Source organism: Vicugna pacos, chromosome 2 (assembly GCF_048564905.1).
Source record: "Vicugna pacos chromosome 2, VicPac4, whole genome shotgun sequence".
Taxonomy (NCBI): Eukaryota; Metazoa; Chordata; class Mammalia; order Artiodactyla; family Camelidae; genus Vicugna; species Vicugna pacos.
In genome coordinates this window covers 118,960,686-118,981,095 of record NC_132988.1, presented here as the reverse complement: position 1 = coordinate 118,981,095, position 20,410 = coordinate 118,960,686, and the positions used below count along the sequence as shown (strand labels likewise).

Genomic DNA, 20,410 nt, shown 5'->3' with positions numbered 1-20,410 from the left:
GCCCCATTGCCCTTCTGGGAGAAGGGAGGGCAGCAGGCTGGCTCCTCCCCACAGCAATAGCAGCTCAGACCCTTGACAAGCTCAGGGCATGTTCAATTCTCAAGGACCCCTGTCTGTGGAGAAGTTGTGGGCTCCTCAGAGATGCTGGAAGGCATCTAGCCCAGGGGCCCCCAGAGGGCTGCACAGAATACCAGGCGATGGGCTGTGTGCAAAAAGGAGTCTGGACGTCCAATAGGGTGGGAAACACATTTCAGCAGGAGAAAGAAAACTCAGACTCTGGGTGCCTTCCTTGTGCTGGGAATCCCTGTGGACTGCCAACCAGGGCGCGTAGGGGGCACATCCCTACTGAGGAAGTTCGGAATGGATCCCTGGGGGAGCGCACACCTTGGGAACCACAGGTGGGGCGTCCGAGCCCAGCCCAGCTTCAAACTGCTTCTCGTGAACAGGGGCAAAGAGGTGCCAGAACAGACAGACACTTGAGTCAGGGAACAAAGTGACTGTGGGACTCGTCATGATGCCCAAGTGGCCTCTGAGAGTTGGTCTGGGGGTTGTCGGTCTGTCTGCAGCGTTAGGCAAGAACGAGCTGGGCTGTCCGGGCTGGGGGGCCCTGAGGACGTGCACCCCATGTTTGTGCATGGTGAGGCCCGGCTGGGTGCTGGCCCTGCAAAGGGACTTCTCTACACACTGACTCCTGGGCTGAAGGCTGAACAAGAAAAGGTCAAGAACACAGTTGTGCTTGCTGACCACTCTCCCCAGACCCCCCGTTGCCGTCCAGGGTCAGGTGGTGGGGGCACAGAGGTGACCGGCCAGCCAGGAAGGGCGCCCCCAGGGATGAGCTACTGGCGATGAGACGGGACCAGTGAGGGTCCCTGGACAACGGTACGGTCGGGACGGAGGGGGCGTCTCACACCGGGGGACGCGCATGTCGAACCAGCATCGTCCTAGAAGGGGCGAGCCAACTCCCAGGGCTAGACTTAGGGTGAGATGATGGTGAGTGGGAGCCCATGAAACTGAGGGTTACCAGGGCCTGGGCTGGGGGCCCTGAAGGCCAGGCCCAGAACTTTGAAGGTTTGATGAAGGGGAGCGGCCTGGTGTACGGGGTTGAATGTTTGAAAGTAGGATTTTTAGATGCAGTCAAGTAAAGGGTCCTGGCAGCAGGACATGATTCTGGGTTATCTGGCCCCTAATCCAGCAACAGGAGAGGCGGAGGAGAGGGCACAGACACGGGGAAGAGGCCACAGGAAGACGGAGGCGGAGGTTGGGACGATGCGGCCACGGGGACGCCTAGAGCCGCTGGAGCTGAAGAGGCTGGCAGGACCCTCCCCTGGAGGCTCTGAGGGAGGCAGCCCTGCTCACACCTTGGCTGGGACGTCTGCCTCCAGCCTGCTGTTTCAAGCCCTCTGTTTGTGGTTCTCTCCCCGCAGCCCTGGGGCGCTCATGCACAGGGACAGCTATGTATTTCAGGGGCCAGGCCCTAGCAGCACTGGGAGGGGGGTGGGAGGGGTCCAGACAGGAAGCTGGGGGCAGTGGGACGGCCCTGGGCTTGGGCTAGGCCTAGTCCTGGGGACAGAGGTGGGAGGGACGACGAGGAGGGGAGGGGGAAGGGCAGGGGTGCTGTCCAGGCCGCCGCCCAGATCTGTCACCTAGGAAGCGGGTGTTCAGGGCAGGGGTCCCACAGGGGCAAAGGGTGGACTCAGAAAGGGGTGGGGCCTTGGCCACTCACTCAGACACTGGGCCCTGCACATGGATGAGACTCGTCCTCACAAACCCGACCTGGCCAGAGGCCACGTGCCGGCCCATGCACCAGGGCAGGCCGGGCACTTGGGCGCCCAGGATCTCTATGTGGTCGCCACTTTGGAAAGTCATCTCTTCGGGCCCCGAGCCCTGGTAGTCTGCCACTGCCGAGGCCAGGCCCACAGCTGCAGGAAGGAGGCCACATGGTCAGTGCTGGGGGGCTGGGCGGGCAGACGAGTGGCCCTTGGCCAGCCAGTTGGTGCCCCAGCTGGGGAACACATGGTCCTGATGAGGAACTCATCTGGCACCTGGCTGGGGTTGCGGGGCCACCGCACATGAGGGGCTGGATGTCCCACCCCCTTGAAGGGGACACTTTATCCTCACACTGAGGATGAGGAACGGAGGCCAGGAGACGCTGATGAACTTGGCCCAGGGCCGTCAGCATCCAAAGCCAGGGCCCCCCCAGAGCAAATACAGCTGTAAGTGTCCTCCTGTGGGCCTGACGTCCATTTGACAGGTACGCGAGGCCACACAGACACCGGCCAGCCTGGGGCACAGCAACGCACGCTGGGCCAGGAGCCCAAGCCGTCTTCCCCAGAAGAAGACCCCTGCCTCATGCTCCTTTAATGCCCCGTGGAGAATTCAGATGGGGGCCTAGCCCGCACCCCTCTACCCCTACCCCAGGGTCCTCCAAGGTGTCTGACGTAGCACCCGGAAGGCAGCAAAATCTGAGAAAGTGCTTGTTGAACAGTGTGTGGAGTCACACTCTAGAAGCACAGTGGCCAGAGTCCTGGCCTCGCTGTGTGCTGTGTGGGTTTGGGCCAGCCATGGACCTCTCTGATCCTCCGTTTTTGCTTCTCGAATCAGAGAGGATTCTAGCTACCTCTTCTGGCTACCTCGGGGAGGATTCAGGGTGAGCACGAAAGCTTTCAGAATGCTGGTACCCACCCCTCCTTACCCGCCTCTTCCCCAGGGGAGGAGAGCCAATGGAAACATTTACCCATCTGCTGGCTGTCCGGTGTCACAGGTCCACCCATGGAGTCGCTGATGGGGTCCCAGGGGACCCTAAGAGCCCACCTGGAGCGAGGTGAGAGGGGAGTTCAGATCTGGGGCAGACTGAGCCTGCATGTAGTCTGGACAAGTCAGCAGCCCCCAGGGACCCAAGCAGAATTCACCACCTGCCCCACTGCACGCACACACACAGGCACACACAAGCACACGCCCGGGGGTAAGGCATTCAGGCCCAGCTGTGCCCCACGTCCCCCCGCCCAGGTGCCTCCTCCCCGTCCTCAGGCTGGCGTCCTCGGAGACCCCCCCCCCAATCCAGGGGGAGAAGCTGAGCCACAGACTGTTACTTCACAGCCACTGAACATGAGGAGATTGAATTTCTCTCTTTGCTTTGGCCACCAGGAAGCTCCAAGCCAAGTTTATGCCCTACGTTCAGTACATGAGCAGAAGCTTACATGCCACCTGTCCTCACTTTCCTCAGGCTTTCTCTGCCTTGGCTCTTATTTGCACAGATCCCTTCATGCTCCCTTACTATGGGCACAGGCTGTGTGGCTCCATCCAAAGATTTCCAGAATGAGCTGGAACAGGAAGCCAGAGCCCCATCCTTCATACTCCTGGGCCCTTGTCATCCCAGGACAGCCCTGCCAGGAAATGTCAGTGTCCTGTCGTGCACGGGACAGGCTTGAGGCCCAGAGAGCTGGTCTGGCTGGCCGAGGCCACACACTGAAAACAGCAGAAGGGGTCATGGCTGGGTCTGTCTGGGGCTCACACCGTTCTCCACCCACCCGCCTTGGCCTATGGATAGACCAGAGCAGAGAAACAAATGTCGGTACCTACTGATGGAATGGTTCCAAAGGTTCTGCAGTGGCGGCTGCTGCCCCCACCTCCGAGGGTGTGCTGGGACTGGGGGCTGAGGAGCCCACTGTCGGGGCCACCTCTGCCAGGGGACTCCCCGCAGCCCGCCTGAGTGGCTGGGGACCCGTTATCACTCTCACGTGGTGGTCAGGACACAGGACAAAGAAAGGCCCTTCAAAGTGACAGAGATTGGTCATTTAGGGCAGCTGGACACAGGGCAGGACCACCCCGCCCCACCAGGCAGCACTGCAGAGGTCCTTTCCCCTCCCCTCCACTCCGTTTCTACATCCACAGAAAGACACTGGAGGCCCCCAGGGCCCGGACTGGGAGGCTGGACCTGGACAGGAGTCCCTCCTCTGCCTGGGCTGGCCCTGGGAGCCCGGCTCATCCTGACTCCCTGGACCTCAGTTTCCCCTCTGTCTGGGCTATGAGGGGCCAGACACGCGATCCCAAGGGCCCTGTGGCCTGGACACCCGCCAGCAAGTCTGACCGCAGCCGGCCCCCACCCCGTCCGCTCTGTGGCCGCGGCAGGACGCACAGCTCGCGCTGTGTTCGCTGCAGGCTCGGAGCCCACCTGTGAGGCCACCGAGGCTCTCGGAGCGACAGCTGGGGCAGGGATGCGGGGTAGGGGTGGGGCACTTGCAAAAGCCCCTCTTCTGGCGTTTCTTTGGGGGCTGACCACGGTCTGCACAACTAAGTTCCAGAAGCACGTACCCTCCCTGCTCAAAGCTCCCGAGCCCCCGGCAGCTCCAGAGCCCTCCTGCTGCCCTGGGCGTCCCCAGGCGTCTGCAGCGCAGTAAGGAGCTGGCCCACATCACCATCACCCAAGCAGGGCTCACCTTCCTGGACCAGGAGGCTCTCATGTGTCAGCTTCAAGGCCTCCTCATCCACGTGGACCTGAATCGCCGTCTCCTCATCCTTGTGGGGCGCAAGCAGCCAGAAGTCCTGGTCCATGAGCAGGTTTTCCAGGCAGTGGTGCGTGAAGCCTGAGGGAGCCAGAAAGCCCTGGTCACCAGCGGGCTCCAGACAGTGGGAAGGGAAGCCGTCACGGCCCGGTGTTGGCTGAGCCCCACACTGACCAGGCGCAGGGAGACAGCCCATCCTGCCCTTGGGGACGCATAGTACTGTCCACGAACCGGGCAGGCCGTGGGTCTGGCCATCCAGGCTGCTCAAGGACCAGCTGTGATCACGGACAACGCACCCTGACTCTGTGGGCCTTGGGAAGGCTGGGCAAGGGCAAGTCACTTCCTCTAGGACCCTTGGTCTCCTCTTCTATGAATGAGATGGGACAAGAACATTCAGGGAGATCAGAATGCTGGGGGTGCTGGCACAGCCCTGCTCAAGGTGCACAAGAAACCGTCTTCCTGATTCTTATTTTCCACTTCCTCGGTCCTCAGCCTGGGCGTGGGGCAGCAGGGTTCCCAAGGAGAGGAACTTAGACAGCTGAAGCCTCCTTTAAAACAGGGACTGTTTCAGGAAGAAACCACTCGGGTGGAGGCTGAGACACGTTTCCTGGTCTGTGCTCTGCCAGTCAGAGCTCAGTTTCCCTCGGGCACAGACTTGGAAGGAATTTGGAAACTCGGTGTAAGACGTGTTCCCAGCACAGACCCGTGTGAGTCTGCAGCTCCTCCTGTGACATCAGTCCTCATGGAGAACAGGGGAGCGCACGGAGAGGCTGTCATGAGCTAGCCTGGTCTAAAGCCCCAGCTGTAACAGAAAGTGTTTAATGTGTGACAAGCATCCCCCAAGGGGTGTCCCATAGCCGGTTCTGGGAGGACCACTGCCTTACCAAGAGCATGGTAGGTAGAGAACTTCCAGATTTCTTCAAAAGTCTTAAATGTCACCACAATCCGATCCTGGTCGCTGTGGATGGACAGCAGCCTGGCCGACAGCTCCTTACGGGGAAGAAACAGAAATGAGAAACAGTCCTCGTGGCTTTGGGGCATCTGGGGCATCAGCCATGCAACAGAAACATTTTGCAGAAGGGACCTTGGTGGGGGCAGCAAGCACAGAGCTGATTCCTTTACAATCAAGTGGCTCCTCTCCAACTCTCAAGCCATCTGTAGCTCCTCAGTGCTGTACCAAGCCCTACTCCTTCCCAGAGCTTGCACGGCCTCCATGCTCTGAGCCTGCATCCTCTGTGACCCCATGTGACAGTTCCACCTGCCGCAAGCCCAACACACCAGCGATACCAGGTTCTCCGTGCTCCGGCTGTGCTCAGCCCTGTGCAGCCCCAGCCTCGCCTCCGGCCCCCTCCTGCAGCTTCAACTTGGGTTTCAATAGTAAATCCATCATCCCGTCTCCTGACGTCCATCCCATGAACACTCCTGATGGTGCTGGGGCATTAAAAGTAACGCCAGGCTGACACCGACCAAGCGTGTGTGTTGGGGGCAGTGGGTGCTCACAACATCTCCATTTGAATTGAGAAAATAAGGCCGCATTTCCTCTCTGAGGTCTGACCCTCAGTAATTGGCACAGCCGGGAATCAGACCAGAGCCAGTGCGTTTAACCACCTACTCTTGCCTGGCCCCACAGGGGCAGCCCCGTAGCGGAGCACTGTGCTGAGTGTGCGACGCCTGCTGTGCACAGGCCCTCCCATCAGCTCCGTGGGGCAGCAATTCTAAGCAACCCCAGTGTGTGGCTGAGGAAGCGGCATTCACAGAGGCTCAGGGGCACCGGCCAAGGTCAAGCCAGGCTGAGTGCAAGGTCAGATGGTGACCGCCCAGCCGCCTTCACCACCCTCCTGCCAGACCGGCCCTCTGTGCAGAGGCCAGTCACCAACAAATCGAAGAGTAAGCTCAACCCACACTGGTCCTTCTTACTCCCTAGAAAGAGACTAAAAGTCCTGGCAGGGTGGCACGTCCCTGGAGATAGGAGCTGGGGCATTCGGAACAGCCCACATGTGTCTGGGCTGCAGCGTGTAATCCGTGATCCCTGGCGCCAGAAATCCAGGAGTGCAAACGGGACAAGTCACAGTGCCACCATCAGGTGAGGTCAAGGCATGGCCGCCCCCTCCCCTGACCGTCGTCCCAGGAGGCCTGGACATCACGGACAGGCCCTCCTCTTCCTAGGTCCACCGCACTCTTCTCCAAGCAGGCCTCCTCTGCCCCGTTCTCCAGCGTGGAGCCCCTGCACCTTCCGGCCCCCAGGCCCCCAGAGGAGCCAGACTCACCCCAAGAGCACGGGCCACCTCCCGACTGTCGTTCTCCAGCAGGCGGAGCCGGCCCCGCAGGACCTGCTGCAGGCTGGGGTCAGGCTGCCCGCTCTTCCTGCGCACGGCCCGTAGCTGCAAGGTCAGGTCTGGAAGAGGGCAGATCAAGGGGGACAGTTAGGCGCGGGCCAGGCGCTCTGTGGGGGGCTATCCCACCCCCGTGAGCCCCAGCGCAAAGCCGTGGGGCCCTGGGTTCCAGCCCCATGTGCGCCACCCGTGAAACTTGGTACAGTGGCTTATTGCCCCTGAGCCCCAGTTTCTTTCCTTGTAAACAGTCGCAGGCTGCCTCCATCTCACAGAGAGACGGGAGGGAAGGAGCGGTGGTACAGCCACAGCCCAGGACAGGCCGGCCCGGAACAAGCGCTCAGCAAGTGGCCCCGAGTCCCCGTGACCTCCAGCCTGACCTCTTCCCCGCCCGAGCTCCAATGGGGCATCCAGCCTCCATCAGACAGGGCATCCCAGGACTCTCAACCCCGCATGCCCCCCAGACCGGACTCTCCTCTTTTACCATCTCCAAAGGGAGCCCCAGCCCCTGCCCCGCTCAACCAAGGACACCTCCCTCCATCACACCCCACTGGCTCCACCTGCAAAACCAGGCGGAACCTGCCGCGGCCCCACCCCGTAGGCCTGCCTGGGCAGTGTCTTAGGCCTGGCCCTCCCTCCAAACAGTTTTCTGGTCCACAGAGACCCAGATGGTCCCCTCACAGCCAGCACTGGCTCACTGCATGACCCAGCTCCCAGCCCTCTGGGCAGTGCCTGCCACTGGAAATTTCTGCAGGGATGAGCGTGTTTGCTCTCTGCACGGTCCCGCACGGCAGCCACCAGCCACATGAGGCCCTGAGCTCTTAATGTGTGGGCAGTGGCAGTGTAGGCGAGGCACTGGATTCCTTATTTTATTTGAGTTAAACGTAAGCATAAATGGCCGCACAGCTACGGTGTCGGACAGCGCGGCTGCCGCGGTTTCCCATCTCAGGAGGAACAAAGTGCAAACCCTTTCCACTCATTTGCTGGCACAGCCTGAGCCTCTGCCCTGCTCCTCCCCACCTTCCACCTCTTCCCTCCCTCCCTCCTAGCCTGTGGCCTTCTCTCTGCCACCCTGAAACATGAAGGCATTCCCGTATGCCACCTGCCCCAGGGCCTTTGCACTCACCATATCCTCTCCCAGACCCACTCCTGGCCTGGTTGGCTGCCCTATGACTCAGATCTCAGCTCAAATGTCCCCTGTCTACCCCCCACCAGTTTCCCTGAGAGGCCTCCTGGCCACAGGGATGCCCAGAGCATGGGCTGTTCCAAAGCTGGGGAGGAGAGTGGGAGAGAAGGAGAGGGGGTGGAGAGAAGAGAGGGGGAAGAGGGAGGGAGAGGAAGAGGGATAGAATGGGTGGGGGTGGGGGTAGGGACAGACTTTTCATACCCTCTGAATAAGCCCTGCACCTGCCTTAGAACTTTCTAGCTAGGGGACCCTGGAGCAGACATCTTCAGCCTCTCCCGGGGCGGACAGGGCCAGGGGCAGGACAGCATGGAGACTTCTGGGATCTGGAATCAAGCCCCTCCCCCAGCAGGAAGCCTGGCCCAGTGTTTTCCAACCAGTTCTAAGATGTGACCCCTCCTATAATCTGCCTCAGTGCTCACAGCTCTGAGCGTCCCCAGTGACCAGAGGCAGCGCTGACCACCCGGAAGGAAGGCTGGAGGCCATGTGGCCATTGAGGCAAAGGTGAGCCTCCAACAAAGCTGGGGTCTCTGTGTCCCCTGCAGCTGGAACTCGGAGGGGGGGCCTCCAGGGTAACAGCCTCCTACTGCCTCCCCACGTCGGCATCCTGCAGGAGGCCCTCCCTGGAAGCGGATCCATGGATGCCTCTCCCGAGGGCCCCTCCCAACCCCCTGTCCCACCGCTTACAGTGGGGACCACGTCCCACCTCGGCCCCTTCCCAGGGTGTCTCTCGTGGAGTCTCACTTCCCCTGCATGGGGCTTCCAGGGCCATGCCCTCTCCTTTGGGCAGATGCAAACACAGAGCCCAGGGGAGCCCTTCACCAGTGCGGGTGAACCCCAACTTTCTGATCCCAAGTGCAAATGCAGAGTCCCTACCCCAGACCACCGCCTCAGAGCCTGGGTGTGACCTGGTGTCAGCACTAGCAAGCCCCCCACAACAGCAGTCTCACGGCTGGAAGTCGGGGGCCGCATTGCTGAAGCCTGGGTCAGACATTCCTGAGCGGGACAGTCGAGGCCCAGAGGAAGGGGAGAGAAAGAAGGGGGTTTGCCCGGGAGCCCCACATTCACAGCCCAGCCCAGATTAAACCCTGCAGAGTGGTGCAGCACTGAGGACGTCCACCTGTGGGGTGCGATCCCATCTGGCCGGGAGGGGGCGTGGCAGCCGGCTGAGAGGCACCCGGGGCAGCGGCAGCGCCTGTAAAAGAGCAGGGTCCTGTGGTCAAAGTGTGGGCAGGCAGGCGACTCTCAGGCACACAGGCGCTGCACCCCGGGATGTTTCTGGAAGAAAGGTGTGTTCATACCCCTGCAAACCACAGCTCACACCCTTCCTCCAAGGTGACAGAACACGACGAGGTCAGCAGGCTGCAAGTTTCCTGTTGTGCTGTGACCAGTAACCCCCAGCCTAGTGGCTTCTGAAAACTGCACAGTGTGTCATCTTGATTTTCTGGGTTTGAGAAGGGTCTCGCTGGTCAAAGTCAGTGTGTCGGCAGGGCTGGCTCCTTTGGGAGGCTCCAGGGAGAATCCATGTCCTGGCTTCTCCAGCTCCTAGAGGTGCCCTCATTCCTTGGCTTGCGGCCCCTCCTCCATCTCCAAAGCCGGCATCCCAGCATCCTCCGCCTCTGACCCCCATCTAAGATCCATGCTCCCATCCACAGTCTCCTTGGCCATGGGAGGACATATGCACGCACAGGTTCTGGGGATCAGGATGTGGACATCTTTGGGGATGAGTATTCTGCTGACTGCAGAGGAGGGGTGACAGTCCAGAGGGAACTCGGGGTCTGGGGTGGATGGGGCTGCATGGTGGATCAAGCTGGACCAGCCACTCACTGGGGGTGCCACGTGTCCTCTCGGCCTTGGGTGAGACCACAGCCTGGTGAGCCTTGGTGTGATAACCCAAAGTGCAGGGGCAGAGGGGCTCCCAGGGGCCTGAGCAGAGGACCGGCTGCTGAACCCTGAGTGGCAACTCTGTCCTCTGCTGGTCGTCCCTATATCCCAGCCTCCAGCCTCGAGGCCAGCTCACAGTTGGTATCTGGGCCAGGGGCTTCCCCAACCGCTGTCTCTGCCCTGCTCCATTTCCTTGTCTGTAAAATGGGATGAACGATCGGGGCCTTAGGATCAAGGGAGATCTGATGTGGAAACACCCGTGGCTGCAGCAGGAGGTGCTGAACCTCAGTGCAGCCTCTTCATCGCCCTGGGACCTCCTCTCGTGGTCCCAGAAAGTAGGACATGCTCAGAGGATATTGGAGACACATCACAGGACTGAATCACAGCAAAATAATGACAGCAACTGATACAGTCCAGAGGATAAACTAAAGACCTCTGAGCCCACAGGAAGATAAATAAATGAGTGACGGGCGGGGGAGCAGCTCTCTGCTACAGTGGAAAGTCCACTAATCCACACAGAGGGGACACAGGGCTGGAAGTCACCATCGAGCAGCCATCATCACACTGCGGTTTCCGTCCAGAACCGAGCATGGATGAAAACAACTAGTGCCTTCCCAGTTTGAAGAGGAACAGCATATCCACAAGGTCCCCAAGCACCTTCCCACGGGCTCCTTCCTCATGACCGGGAGGAGAGATGGCTTTATGGTGGGGGAAACTGCCGAACGTCCCCTTAATCAAGTGATTGCCCTGAGACGTGGACGTCGCCAGGGACCGGCCAGATGGATGTCGCAGCCTCCTGGCCGGCTGCACGAGAGGGACACCTCACTTCCGGGGGTTTCTGCGCGGGGCACCGCCCGCACTCCTGCCTGCCACAGGGTAACTGGCCCGTCGTCTTCAAAGAATCACCCTCCAGGTTAAATGACCCCGCAGACACATGCCCACAGAACACACGGCCTGGCCAAGGTTTCCTTTTGCTGTAAAGGCCATTATGGGGCCAGATGCAGGATCTGAACGAGGTCTGTAAATTAGATAACAGTGTTTTGTAAAGCAGGAAGTAACTTTGAAATCACTGCACTGTGGCTCTGTAAGAGCAGTTCCTGGTTTTAGGAAATATACACGCCAAAGTACTTGTGAGAGAAAGGGGCAACATTTCTGCAATTTACTCTTAAAACTACCCTGAAAAAAATATGTAAATACAGAAAGAAAGCAAATGTGAAATGTTAACATTTGAGGAATCTGGGTGAGGGCAGATGGAAATGTTTGTATTATTTCTTGCAACTTTCGTGGCCAATTTGCAAAAGAAGCCGAAAGGTGGATGTGGTGAGAGTCCACTGGCCACATGGCTGCTCGTGGCTGGCACGCCTGAGGAGACCGGAGGAGCTCCCTGATGCCGCTGCCCGGGCTCCCAGCCAGGTCGTGGAGCTGCTAGGGCGGGAAACACCTAGCAACCCGGTCAGGGTGCTTTGGCTCGGCCGCAGCACCAGCCCGCAGGGATCCTGCGCTCTAGGAGGGGGCCCTGCCTGCACTGGCTGCCCCGTGGGAGGCTGGTCCCACTCGTGTGTACCCAGCAGGACCCAGCAGGTCCCAGCTCCTCCATCCCGTGCTGCCGTGCTCTGGGGGGCCAACCCCGTGGGACCCCCAGGCCGGGCCTCCATAGCTCCTAGGAGCCCCTCTTCCAGGCCAGACAGGTGTCCGACGACAGGCATTGCCACCCACGAGGGACACCCCAGCCCTCTCCATCTCCGCTTAAGCCCGGAAAGACCAAGAAAACAGGGGTAAAGATTCCTCCGACCACCAAGCACGCACCATGCCGGGCTCCGGGCCAGGCACCGAGCATGAGGCTTTGTTTCCGTTCTCCCAAAGCATCCATCATTGATCATTCAGATATTCACCGGGCATCTGCTGTGTGCCAAGCCCAGACCCCCAGTGGGCAACTAAGCAGGTGGCCAGGAGGAAGGTGGACAATGTGACAGTGGGAAGCCTGGGGAGGGGCAGGAGGGCAAAGTGTCCTGGCTCGAGGAGGAGCCTGGGCCCACCTCAGCCTTCCCCCTCCCTTCCTCCCTCCCCTCCTCCAGGACCCTAGGAGGTACAGAGTGGCCACCCCTCAGGTTTCCCGGGGGGAAATTGAGGCCCAAGTTGACAAACAGGATCAGAACCAGGTCCGCCGGCAGCCAGCCCAGGCTTGCATCCCTGCACGACCCCTCCTGTGCGCACCTGGGCTGGCCAGGTGGGCTGCGGCCCTGCCCCCATCACTGCCCTCATCCTCCTCCACCCAGGAAGTAATCCTGCCCAAGGCCTGGCCCAGGCACTGGTCCCTTCTCCTCCCTGGGCCTCCTAGGGAAATGTCCTGTCCTGCGTAATCCAAGGGTTCACATCCTGAGGACAAAGCAGGACTATGGGAACACAAAGTTGTACAAGAGCTATAAAGTCGCCTAGGACTGCATTTCTAGAATTTCCACCCTCTGCCCCTCTCTCCGTGCCCTGGAGAGGCACAAGGTAGGCCCATCTCCCGTGAGCCCTCCCTGGGCGCTGTACTCTCTGCACACTCGCGGCCAGTGCAGACCCCCAGCTCCGTCCTGGGCGGGGCGGACGGTGGGGTGGACAGGCACGCCACACTCACCCTCTCTGACCGTGGCCTTGGCCTCCTCGGGCCCTGCTCGCTCCCAGACGACCGACGCGCTCACAGGCACTCTCTGGACCTCACTGCCGCCGCTGCCTCCTGAGGGTCCTGCCGGCCCTCTCCCCGTCGGGGCTGGCTCCTCAGAGGCCACCTCCGCCAGGCCCTTCATGACTGGTGGTGGCCTCAATGCCAAGGACTCTGCATGCCAGGCTGGCCTCTGTGCAGAAAGCAGAGGGCAGTGTCAGCAGTGACTTGCCTGGTGGACCCATGGGCATCCTTCCAGGCCTTTACTTTCTCTCCAGACTGCACGAGCCCACCAGGAACAGGCTCTGGGAGACATGTGCCGACGTTTGCTTCCAGCTAGGCGTCCTTACGGGCGGGTGGGGTGCCTGTTCTTGCTCAGCAAGGGACCCCAAGGAAACAGCTCAGAGCCTGGCGCGTGGAGGCTTCGGAGCGCCATAAAGGCTGTGTTGGGACACCCCTGGGGCCATGGTTTAGGGATAAGCCCACCTCACGTCCCCCCCAGCGAGAAGTCAGGAATGACGTCCCCAGAGGCAACACATCTCCCGAGAGAAGGCTGTCCAGTTCTGTTCCCCCCAGGGCTCAGCTGCGCTGTGCTTTTAGCCTCGGGTTCCCAGGAGGTCCTGCTGCTCCTCATAAACAACCTCTGCGGCCAGAGGGGCGCAGGGGGCTCCTTGTCTCTCGCTGGAAGAGGCCTGCTCTCCAGCTGAGTCCCCGGAAGGAGCGTCGTCCAGTTTCACAGGAAATGGGCCGGGTCCCAGGCTACCCCGGGCAGGCAGGAAGCAGGTGGCAGAGGGCAGGAAAAAAGGAAGTGGCCGAAGCGGAACCAGCCCCTGCTCCCCACACCCGGGGGGCCCCCCGGGTCTCCCCCCAAGAGCTGAGCATTACGCATCAATCTTTCCTGGGGTCAGGGATGAGTGAGGGCCCTTACGACCGGCCAGACGATGCTCCCAGAGTCAGGGGCTTTGTCACCAATTGAAGGACACAGGAGGACACAGAGCACCCTTTGGGGCCTGGAACACAGGCAAGTGTGACAGGGAGGGCGGGCCGTGCAGCCTCGGTTGGGGCTGAGGAGCACAGAGGCCCACCCCCAGCCACAGCCACAGGGAAAGGGACTAACCACGCCCCAGCTCAGCTTCCGCCTCGAGGACAGAGGGGACAAGGAACGGACCTGCTAACTCACACAGAGGGTGAGGGTTAGGGTCTCACTGTTCTCTGATGATTGTCGGTGAGATTTCAGCTCCAAACCCAGGCTGGGCCAGCAGGAATCCCCTCTGCACAGGGCAGGACACAGGGGGCAACAGGAGAGCCCACCCCCGAACTCCCTTTCTGGGGACAAAACTGCAAACTGATAGGCAGGTCTGACCTCCTCCAGACTCGCTCGCTCTCGGGGCGGGTTCTAGGGGGTCAGGCACCCAGGGGCAGACCCAGGGAACTCCAGGCCAGCAGCGCAGGGCTCAGAGCCCAGATGTACCCACCCGCCCTGGACCACCCAAGAGCCCCCGGGCCAGTCTCCCAGCTCTACCCTGGTCCCTGCAGCAGAGAGTGGGCAGGAGACAGGAGGTGGGTGGGAGCAGCTGTCTAGCTGTCAAGACACCACGGGACTAAGGTCTGGGGCACAGGACAGGCTCACAGGCTGTTCCAGAAGAGGCAGGAGGCCCCACGGCACTGAGAGCCCCGTGAAGGCAGAGAGAAGTCCCTGGAGCATGTTCAACCCAGGGAAGGGGCTCCATTCTATCCCTCGAGAGGTTGGTTCCAGCACTTGTGCAGAAAGAGAAGAAGAGGAGAGGTGGGAGGTGGGACATGCCATGGGCCCTTGGGTTTATTTCCCTGCCTTGAGTTTTCACCACAATAAGGGGAGCTGGACCCTCATTAGACCCAGGAAATAATATTTTCAGAACGACTTATGGAGCCCAGTTCCCTCCAGCTCCTGCCCCTACCCTCTCTCCAGGCTTCCGTCCAAGAGCCGGCCCAGCTTGAGGACCAGACATGGATCCAGGACAGCAGCGAGTCTCCGCAGGCTCCCAGTGGGCCTCAGACACGAGTATTTGTCACCACCTGCATGTACCAGCTGCCTCGGCCAGGTTCACTGCAGCCAGCAGAGAAAGCACGTCACCCACGTTACAGATGGGGAAGCCGGGACCCTGGGAGGCGGACAACTGACTCCCCCAGCACACACACTCCTGCACGCAGATACACACTCACACCCCTCCCCCACACCCGCATCTCCGTGCCCAGGGTCCCTAGCTTTAAAAAGGAAAAAAACACAGAAGCTCACACCAAAACAACCAGCTCCTACTGGCCATCCTGCTGCCTCTGGGTGTCTCCTAGCTGCCCGCTTGGTCCTCGGCTGGGGAGACGGGCCACAGCCACGCTGCTCCCTGGAGACACCAGCAATCCCTCGGAGACGCTCTGTGTGGGGCGAGGAGCGTCTCACCCGGGTGGGGGTGCCGGGGCGGGCAGGGGGCAGATGTGCAGCCCAGACCCACTCCCCGCTGGGTCCTGCTGACTCCCAGAACTGACTTTGGCCCTGAGCTCATCCCGGGCCCAGGCCCCTCCATCATCACCTCTGCCTGCAGGATCGAGAGGTCAGACCCCAACAAACCCTCGCTGACCCCTACTCTGTGGCCAGCTCTGTGCGGGCGGTGGGCACAGAGGAGGAGGACTGCTGTGACTGGGGATGTGGACATGAACAATTTAGTGCGGGTTCCACGTGGCAAGCTCTGGGAAGGGAAGAGTGTCTCCTAACCCCAGCGGTGGAGGGAAGGGAGCCCGACAGTCAGGAAGGCCCCCTGGGGGAGACAGGAACCGTGAATTGGGGGGAACACGTAGGGGGAAAGGGAGGGGAGGTGGGGCGGCCATCCAGTGAGACCACAGCAGGTCCAGGCAGAGCCGGGAGACAGCCAGAGGCCTGCCGACCATCCCAGGGGGTCAGTGCTGACCAGGAGAAATGTGAACCTCAGAAAGGCCACACAGCTATGCATCCGCGGAGGCCAGACCCCCCCGGCTCTGAATGCCAGGGGAGGAGGCCTACCCCCGCAACCTGCTCTCCTCCCGAGTCCCTGGACAGGACATCCAGGGACTGGTGGCTTGGTGCCGTGCCCACCCTCTTTCTCAGCCCCTAGGGATCCCAGGCTGGGGCACTTCTGCCAGCCACTCCCCACACCCGATGCGCCCAGCCCAGCTGCCCAGTGTCCTTTTGTCCCCAAGGCCTCTGTGCACTGGACTCCGGAGGGCACCCCTCTGATGTCAGGCGAATGGTAGCCACTCCGACGGCAGCTCAGGGAGCTGCCTCACCTCCCAGGGTCCTTGGGACGACATTGAGGGGGAGCCTAAGCCCACATGGCTGTCGCCAGGCCCACTTCCTCGCCAACCCTCCCTTGCAGATGCAAGAGAGGGCCCAGGGATGGGGACGGCCTGCTTTAGTTCGTCACAGCTGTCTCTGGCCTGCTTTCTCCTGAACTAGCATAACTTCTAAAATGGACTTAACACAGAAGCAGGAATGGCCGTGTTTCTGGGCAGAAATACTCCGGTTTCCCTGTGTATGGCTCAGTCCCAAACAGCCCTGCGCCTCAGAGAAAAGGCAGGAGGTGGGCTGCCTGCTCCTCCATGGGGACCCGCACGGCCCGTGCAGCCAGCGGCTGGCGAGGCCATAGCAGCAGCACAAAGCCGCCACCCCCGCCCCCCGCCCACTGCTCCAGCTGTGACCTGGTCCCCTCCCCCAACCACCTCTGAAGGCCAGAGCTGGGGGTGGGCACCCGGCCCCAAGGGAAACCCCGGGGACCCTGGCACCCTTCCAGGCAGGGAGGAGGGAGCGGGCTGGAGGCTGCTCACGTTTCCAGAGGAAGCAGCTGCCCGGGCCGGCGGGTTCCAGGAATTCTGCACGCGGCCCTGTTAAATGGCCTGACGTCGTGTCAACCCCTGGTGCCTCGTACGCCCTGTCTCCTGGTCCCAGGTGCCGTCCCCACCCCTGTCTCACATGAAGACCTCCAGGCACCCTTCAGAATGCAGCTCTGTCTGTCTGGCCTCCCTCCCCGGCTCCCAGCCAAGCCGGCGTCCGCGTCCTTCCCCTCTGCACTCTGGAAGCAGCGATCCCCGCACGTGTGGTGGAGCACATGCCGGCCTGGGCTCAGGGGGCCGCCAGGACCAGGACGCACGTGGCTTCCTGGCAGCTCTGCTCTTTCGAAGCATCTCAGTGGAACACTGGATCCGTCATCCTGTTCGGGTTCTGCTTGTGAGTCTCCAGCCCCTCCCCGGGCCCCCCTCCCCGCTCTGTAGCCAGGCATCTCTGCACGACGGGGCCACATTCAGGGTGTCTGCCTCTCTCCTCCCCCACCTCCCCACCGCCAGCCTCCGCCCAAGTCAGGACCTGCCCATTGGCGCCTCGCCTGCATCTGGGGCCCATGGGCCTGCCCCTAGTGGCTCAGGGACGGTTTCCTGAGAAAAGGGGAGGCCTCAGGGCTCAGGGGATTTCCCACCCGCTCAGTGAGGGCCCTGCCCACCAGGCGGGGCTGCTGGTGACAGCGTGGGTTTCCTAGTCACAGCCGGCATGAGGAAGTGGTCTCTCTCCCCGGGAGGGTCCCTCCACCAGGTTCCTAAAACGGCCTTGCTCAGCTGAACAGGCACCAGCTCCCAGCTGCAGGAGGGGCCGCCCGGACCACAGCCGGCAAGGGTCCAGGCCTCCCGTGGGCAGCCCTGCGGAGGCTCGGGAACTCTCTTTCCCTCCTCACTCTGGTGGGTCAGAAACAGGCTTCAGGCCCCAGCTAGCACCCAGCCCTCAGGGACGGGAGTTTGGCTCGAGAACGCTGAGGCCTGGGCTCAGGGGGCCAGGAGGCCGCCCTGACCCCCGGAGGATAAGAATGAAATAGGTCAGCAGCTACATGGAGGTCAGTGGATCAAAGGGTGCGGCCCTGGGTTACAGCTGGCGTGTGATAAGTGTGGGTGGAAGAAGGGAGGAGATGGTTTGGGGAGGCCTGGCCGGAGCTCTCTCTGGACCCAAACGGGTCTCTCTCGAGGACCCAAGCAGACCTCGCCCACCTCACCAGGAGGCACCTCTTGTGGGCTGTCTGGTCACCCCCTGGCCTGGGGTGAGCAGTGTCCCTCAGATTCATGTCCGCCCGTAACCTCAGAACGTGTTCTTACCTGGAAATGGGGTCTTTGCAGGTGAGGCTAAGAGGAGGTCACCTTGGACTGGGTCCTTATAAGAAGAGGAGGGACACAAGAGACACTGAGGGATGCCATGTGAGGACAGAGGCAGAGACTAGGGGGATGCGCCCACAGCCCACAAGCCGCCAGGAGCTAAAGAGGCAGGAAGGACCCTCCCCGCGGCCCCCGGGGGCTGCTCCCTGCTCACACCTGGGCTTCAGACTTCTGGCCCCCAGAACTGGAAGGGAACACACTTCTGTTGTTTGAAGCCCCCGGCTGGCGGCACTTTGCCGCAGCAGCCCCAGCTTGGGGGTCGCCCCTTGTCCGCCGTGCCCTGATTGTCCCTGCTGTGAGGCAGATGTTTGGGGAGGGGGTTAAGTGACCTCAGGCTCATCAAATGCTGGCACAACACCCAACTCTGGAAGCACGGTCACTACCAGGAGCCACCACCCGCGGCGCTAAGTGTCCTCGCTTAGTCTACTCCACGGCCTGAGGAGCATGACGGTGCCCACTTCACAGACGGGCCATCAAGATGCAATGAGCACTGAGCTGACTCGGCCAGGCCAGGGGGACACCCATGGGATGTGAACCCAGCGGGGTCCGAGCCCAGTCCTCGACACCCACCCTTAATCTGGGCACACCCCGCCTCAGGTCCCCGCTCGGCCCAGCCCCAGCCTCCCTGCCCCCTTACTCTCCTCGGTGGGGGGCACACCCCAAGTTGCCGGCATCACTAACTCCCCACAGTGTCACTTTGCCTTCTGTTGTCTTTATGAAACCCTCACAGATGGGCCTGGGGCTCCCAGGCGGGTCCCTGAAGGCTAGGGGAGGGTCTCAGGGCTCTGCTGGGACCACGTGCTCAAGGCAGGACCTGGCACTAAAAGACTTGGGTCTGGGTCTCCCCTAGAACTTTCTGTTTGGGGTCACTCATCAAGTCACTTGTCTCATTTGTTGATGGAGAAGAGGGGCGGTGACCTCAGAGTGGCTGGGTCACAGCTGCAGCGCCACCCTGAGTGGGCACTTTGAGTGTCTGCCTGAGGCGACGCCAACCTAGGGTGGGGGCCCACCTGAGGCCCCTAGACCCAGAACCCTGCTTACTGGTGACATTCCCACGCCCTGTCCAGACCCTCGGGACACACTGGCTGGGTTCCCGTGTGAAGAGGGAGTCAAGTGAAATCACGGGAGCAAGTTGCTCTATCAAACCTGACAACATCACTAAAGCGGTCACTGCCGGCCACACAGCCCGGCTCCCAGCGTCCCGGCCCGTCTGCTACCCTGTGTCCACTGCCATCAGGGCCTCCCCAGATGGCTGTTCTGCTCCCTCCCAATCCCAAAAGGTCAGAAAAGTCTTCAAAAAGGTCAGAAAAGTCTTCAAGAAAGTGAAAGGCAAGAGCTGACTCAGATTCAAGACCCGGCTCTGCGGATGACCCTTGCTCAGCCAGTCCTTGCCCCCCGACCCCCATCCAGCACCCCGTACCTGCGCCCACTCCTCAGAGGTGACCGCAGTCACCAGATGGCCGCTCCCGGCTCCTCGCAGGCTGGCACCGCAGGCCGGCCCCGTAGGCCGTCTCCCCCAGCCAGGGCACCCACGGCCCAGCTGACTGCACAGCGGCCGCCACCGCCCCCGGCTTCCTGCCCGACTTCCTCCCTGCGCCCGGGCCGCTGGCGAGGGGCAGGCCCCGTGCGGCGGCACCGCCTCCAAGGGCCGGTTGATCATTAGCTCCGTCCTGGACCAGCTCCAGGCCTCGTCCCGCCTGCCCGCTGCCGGGCACCCAGGCTCGGAGGCAGAGGCCAGGGGCCACCCAGGCTTTCGCCTGAGCCGCCGATACTGGGGAAGTCCACCAGCTGCCCTGCCAGCCTCAGCTGTCCCTCTTCCATGTGCTACGCGCGCACACACACACGCACACGCACCCGCACACGTGCACGGGCATGCACAGGAGGACATGCGCATGCACTCACATGCACAGGCATAGATACAGCTGCTTCCCTCTGCCCAGGGCTGCCCCGGCCCGCTGGCCCGATCACTCCAACATGCACAGTAGAAGAAGGCATCTTCCCACAGGCTCGCCTTCCCTCTTCGCCTTCCCGCTGGCTCCAGGCCCAACCTGCGTTTGAGAGCAGGGAATCTCAGCCCTGCTTGGGGAGCAGGGAGTTGGTCTCCAGCCTCTGGGCAAGAAGCAGGAACTGAACTGGGGTCGGCCTCTGGCCCCAGCCCCTACCTGCTCTCAGGCCCTCCCAGAGGCCGGAGAGGTCGCTGGCCTCAGCCCAGACCCAGGAAACAAGAGCAGGAACCGGAGGGAGGGTGTAGCTCAAGTGGTGGAGCACATGCTTAGCATACATGGAGTCCTGGGTTCAATCCCCGGTACCGCCTCTAAAAATAAATAAATAGACCTAATTACCTCCCCCCACACAAAAAAAGATGTTTTTAAAAAAGCAGGACTCAACCTTCTCTGTCTGTCTCATTCTTGGATAGGCTGGGCTTTCCCATATGCCCCGGCTCAATGACCAGAAACAATGAAGCGCTAATGTGCCCGTTTCATACACAGGGAAACTGAGGGCCAGGAGGTCACGTGACAGGCCCAGCGCCAGTGGAAACTAGAAGACAGCCCAGAGCCAGGCCTGACAGACGCTGACGGCCCCGGGCCACGGTAACTGCGGCCCTGCTGACATCTGGGGCATCGCTCTTGGTCATGGGGAGGGGCTGCCTTGCCCACTGCAGGATTTTAGC

At 61.4% G+C, this 20,410-nt stretch overlaps 1 protein-coding gene across 8 annotated transcripts in view; it reads right to left on the bottom strand.

The window, feature by feature from the left end:
- Positions 1 to 19,546, bottom strand: part of SH3TC1 (SH3 domain and tetratricopeptide repeats 1) — a 36,798-nt gene extending 17,252 nt beyond the window's left edge. Inside the window, exons 1-12 of one of the 8 annotated variants that reach the window (XM_072946804.1) lie at positions 19,160 to 19,282; positions 17,683 to 17,737; positions 14,819 to 14,952; positions 14,481 to 14,629; positions 12,520 to 12,736; positions 9,136 to 9,210; positions 6,770 to 6,897; positions 5,387 to 5,492; positions 4,437 to 4,583; positions 3,580 to 3,769; positions 2,735 to 2,811; positions 1,724 to 1,919 (exon numbers count right to left, since the gene is read on the bottom strand). In XM_072946804.1, the coding sequence (XP_072802905.1) occupies positions 1,724 to 1,919; positions 2,735 to 2,811; positions 3,580 to 3,769; positions 4,437 to 4,583; positions 5,387 to 5,492; positions 6,770 to 6,897; positions 9,136 to 9,210; positions 12,520 to 12,736; positions 14,481 to 14,531 (1,187 nt within the window). In that variant the 5' untranslated portion in view covers positions 14,532 to 14,629; positions 14,819 to 14,952; positions 17,683 to 17,737; positions 19,160 to 19,282. Of the gene's footprint in view, positions 1 to 1,723; positions 1,920 to 2,734; positions 2,812 to 3,579; positions 3,770 to 4,436; positions 4,584 to 5,386; positions 5,493 to 6,769; positions 6,898 to 9,135; positions 9,211 to 12,519; positions 12,737 to 13,029; positions 14,001 to 14,480; positions 14,630 to 14,818; positions 14,953 to 17,682; positions 17,738 to 17,895; positions 17,924 to 19,159 lie in introns of those variants that run through there. The other 7 variants (XM_072946820.1, XM_072946797.1, XM_072946830.1 and 4 more) reach the window with 7 other exon arrangements.
- Between the last annotated feature and the right edge of the window lie 864 nt (positions 19,547 to 20,410).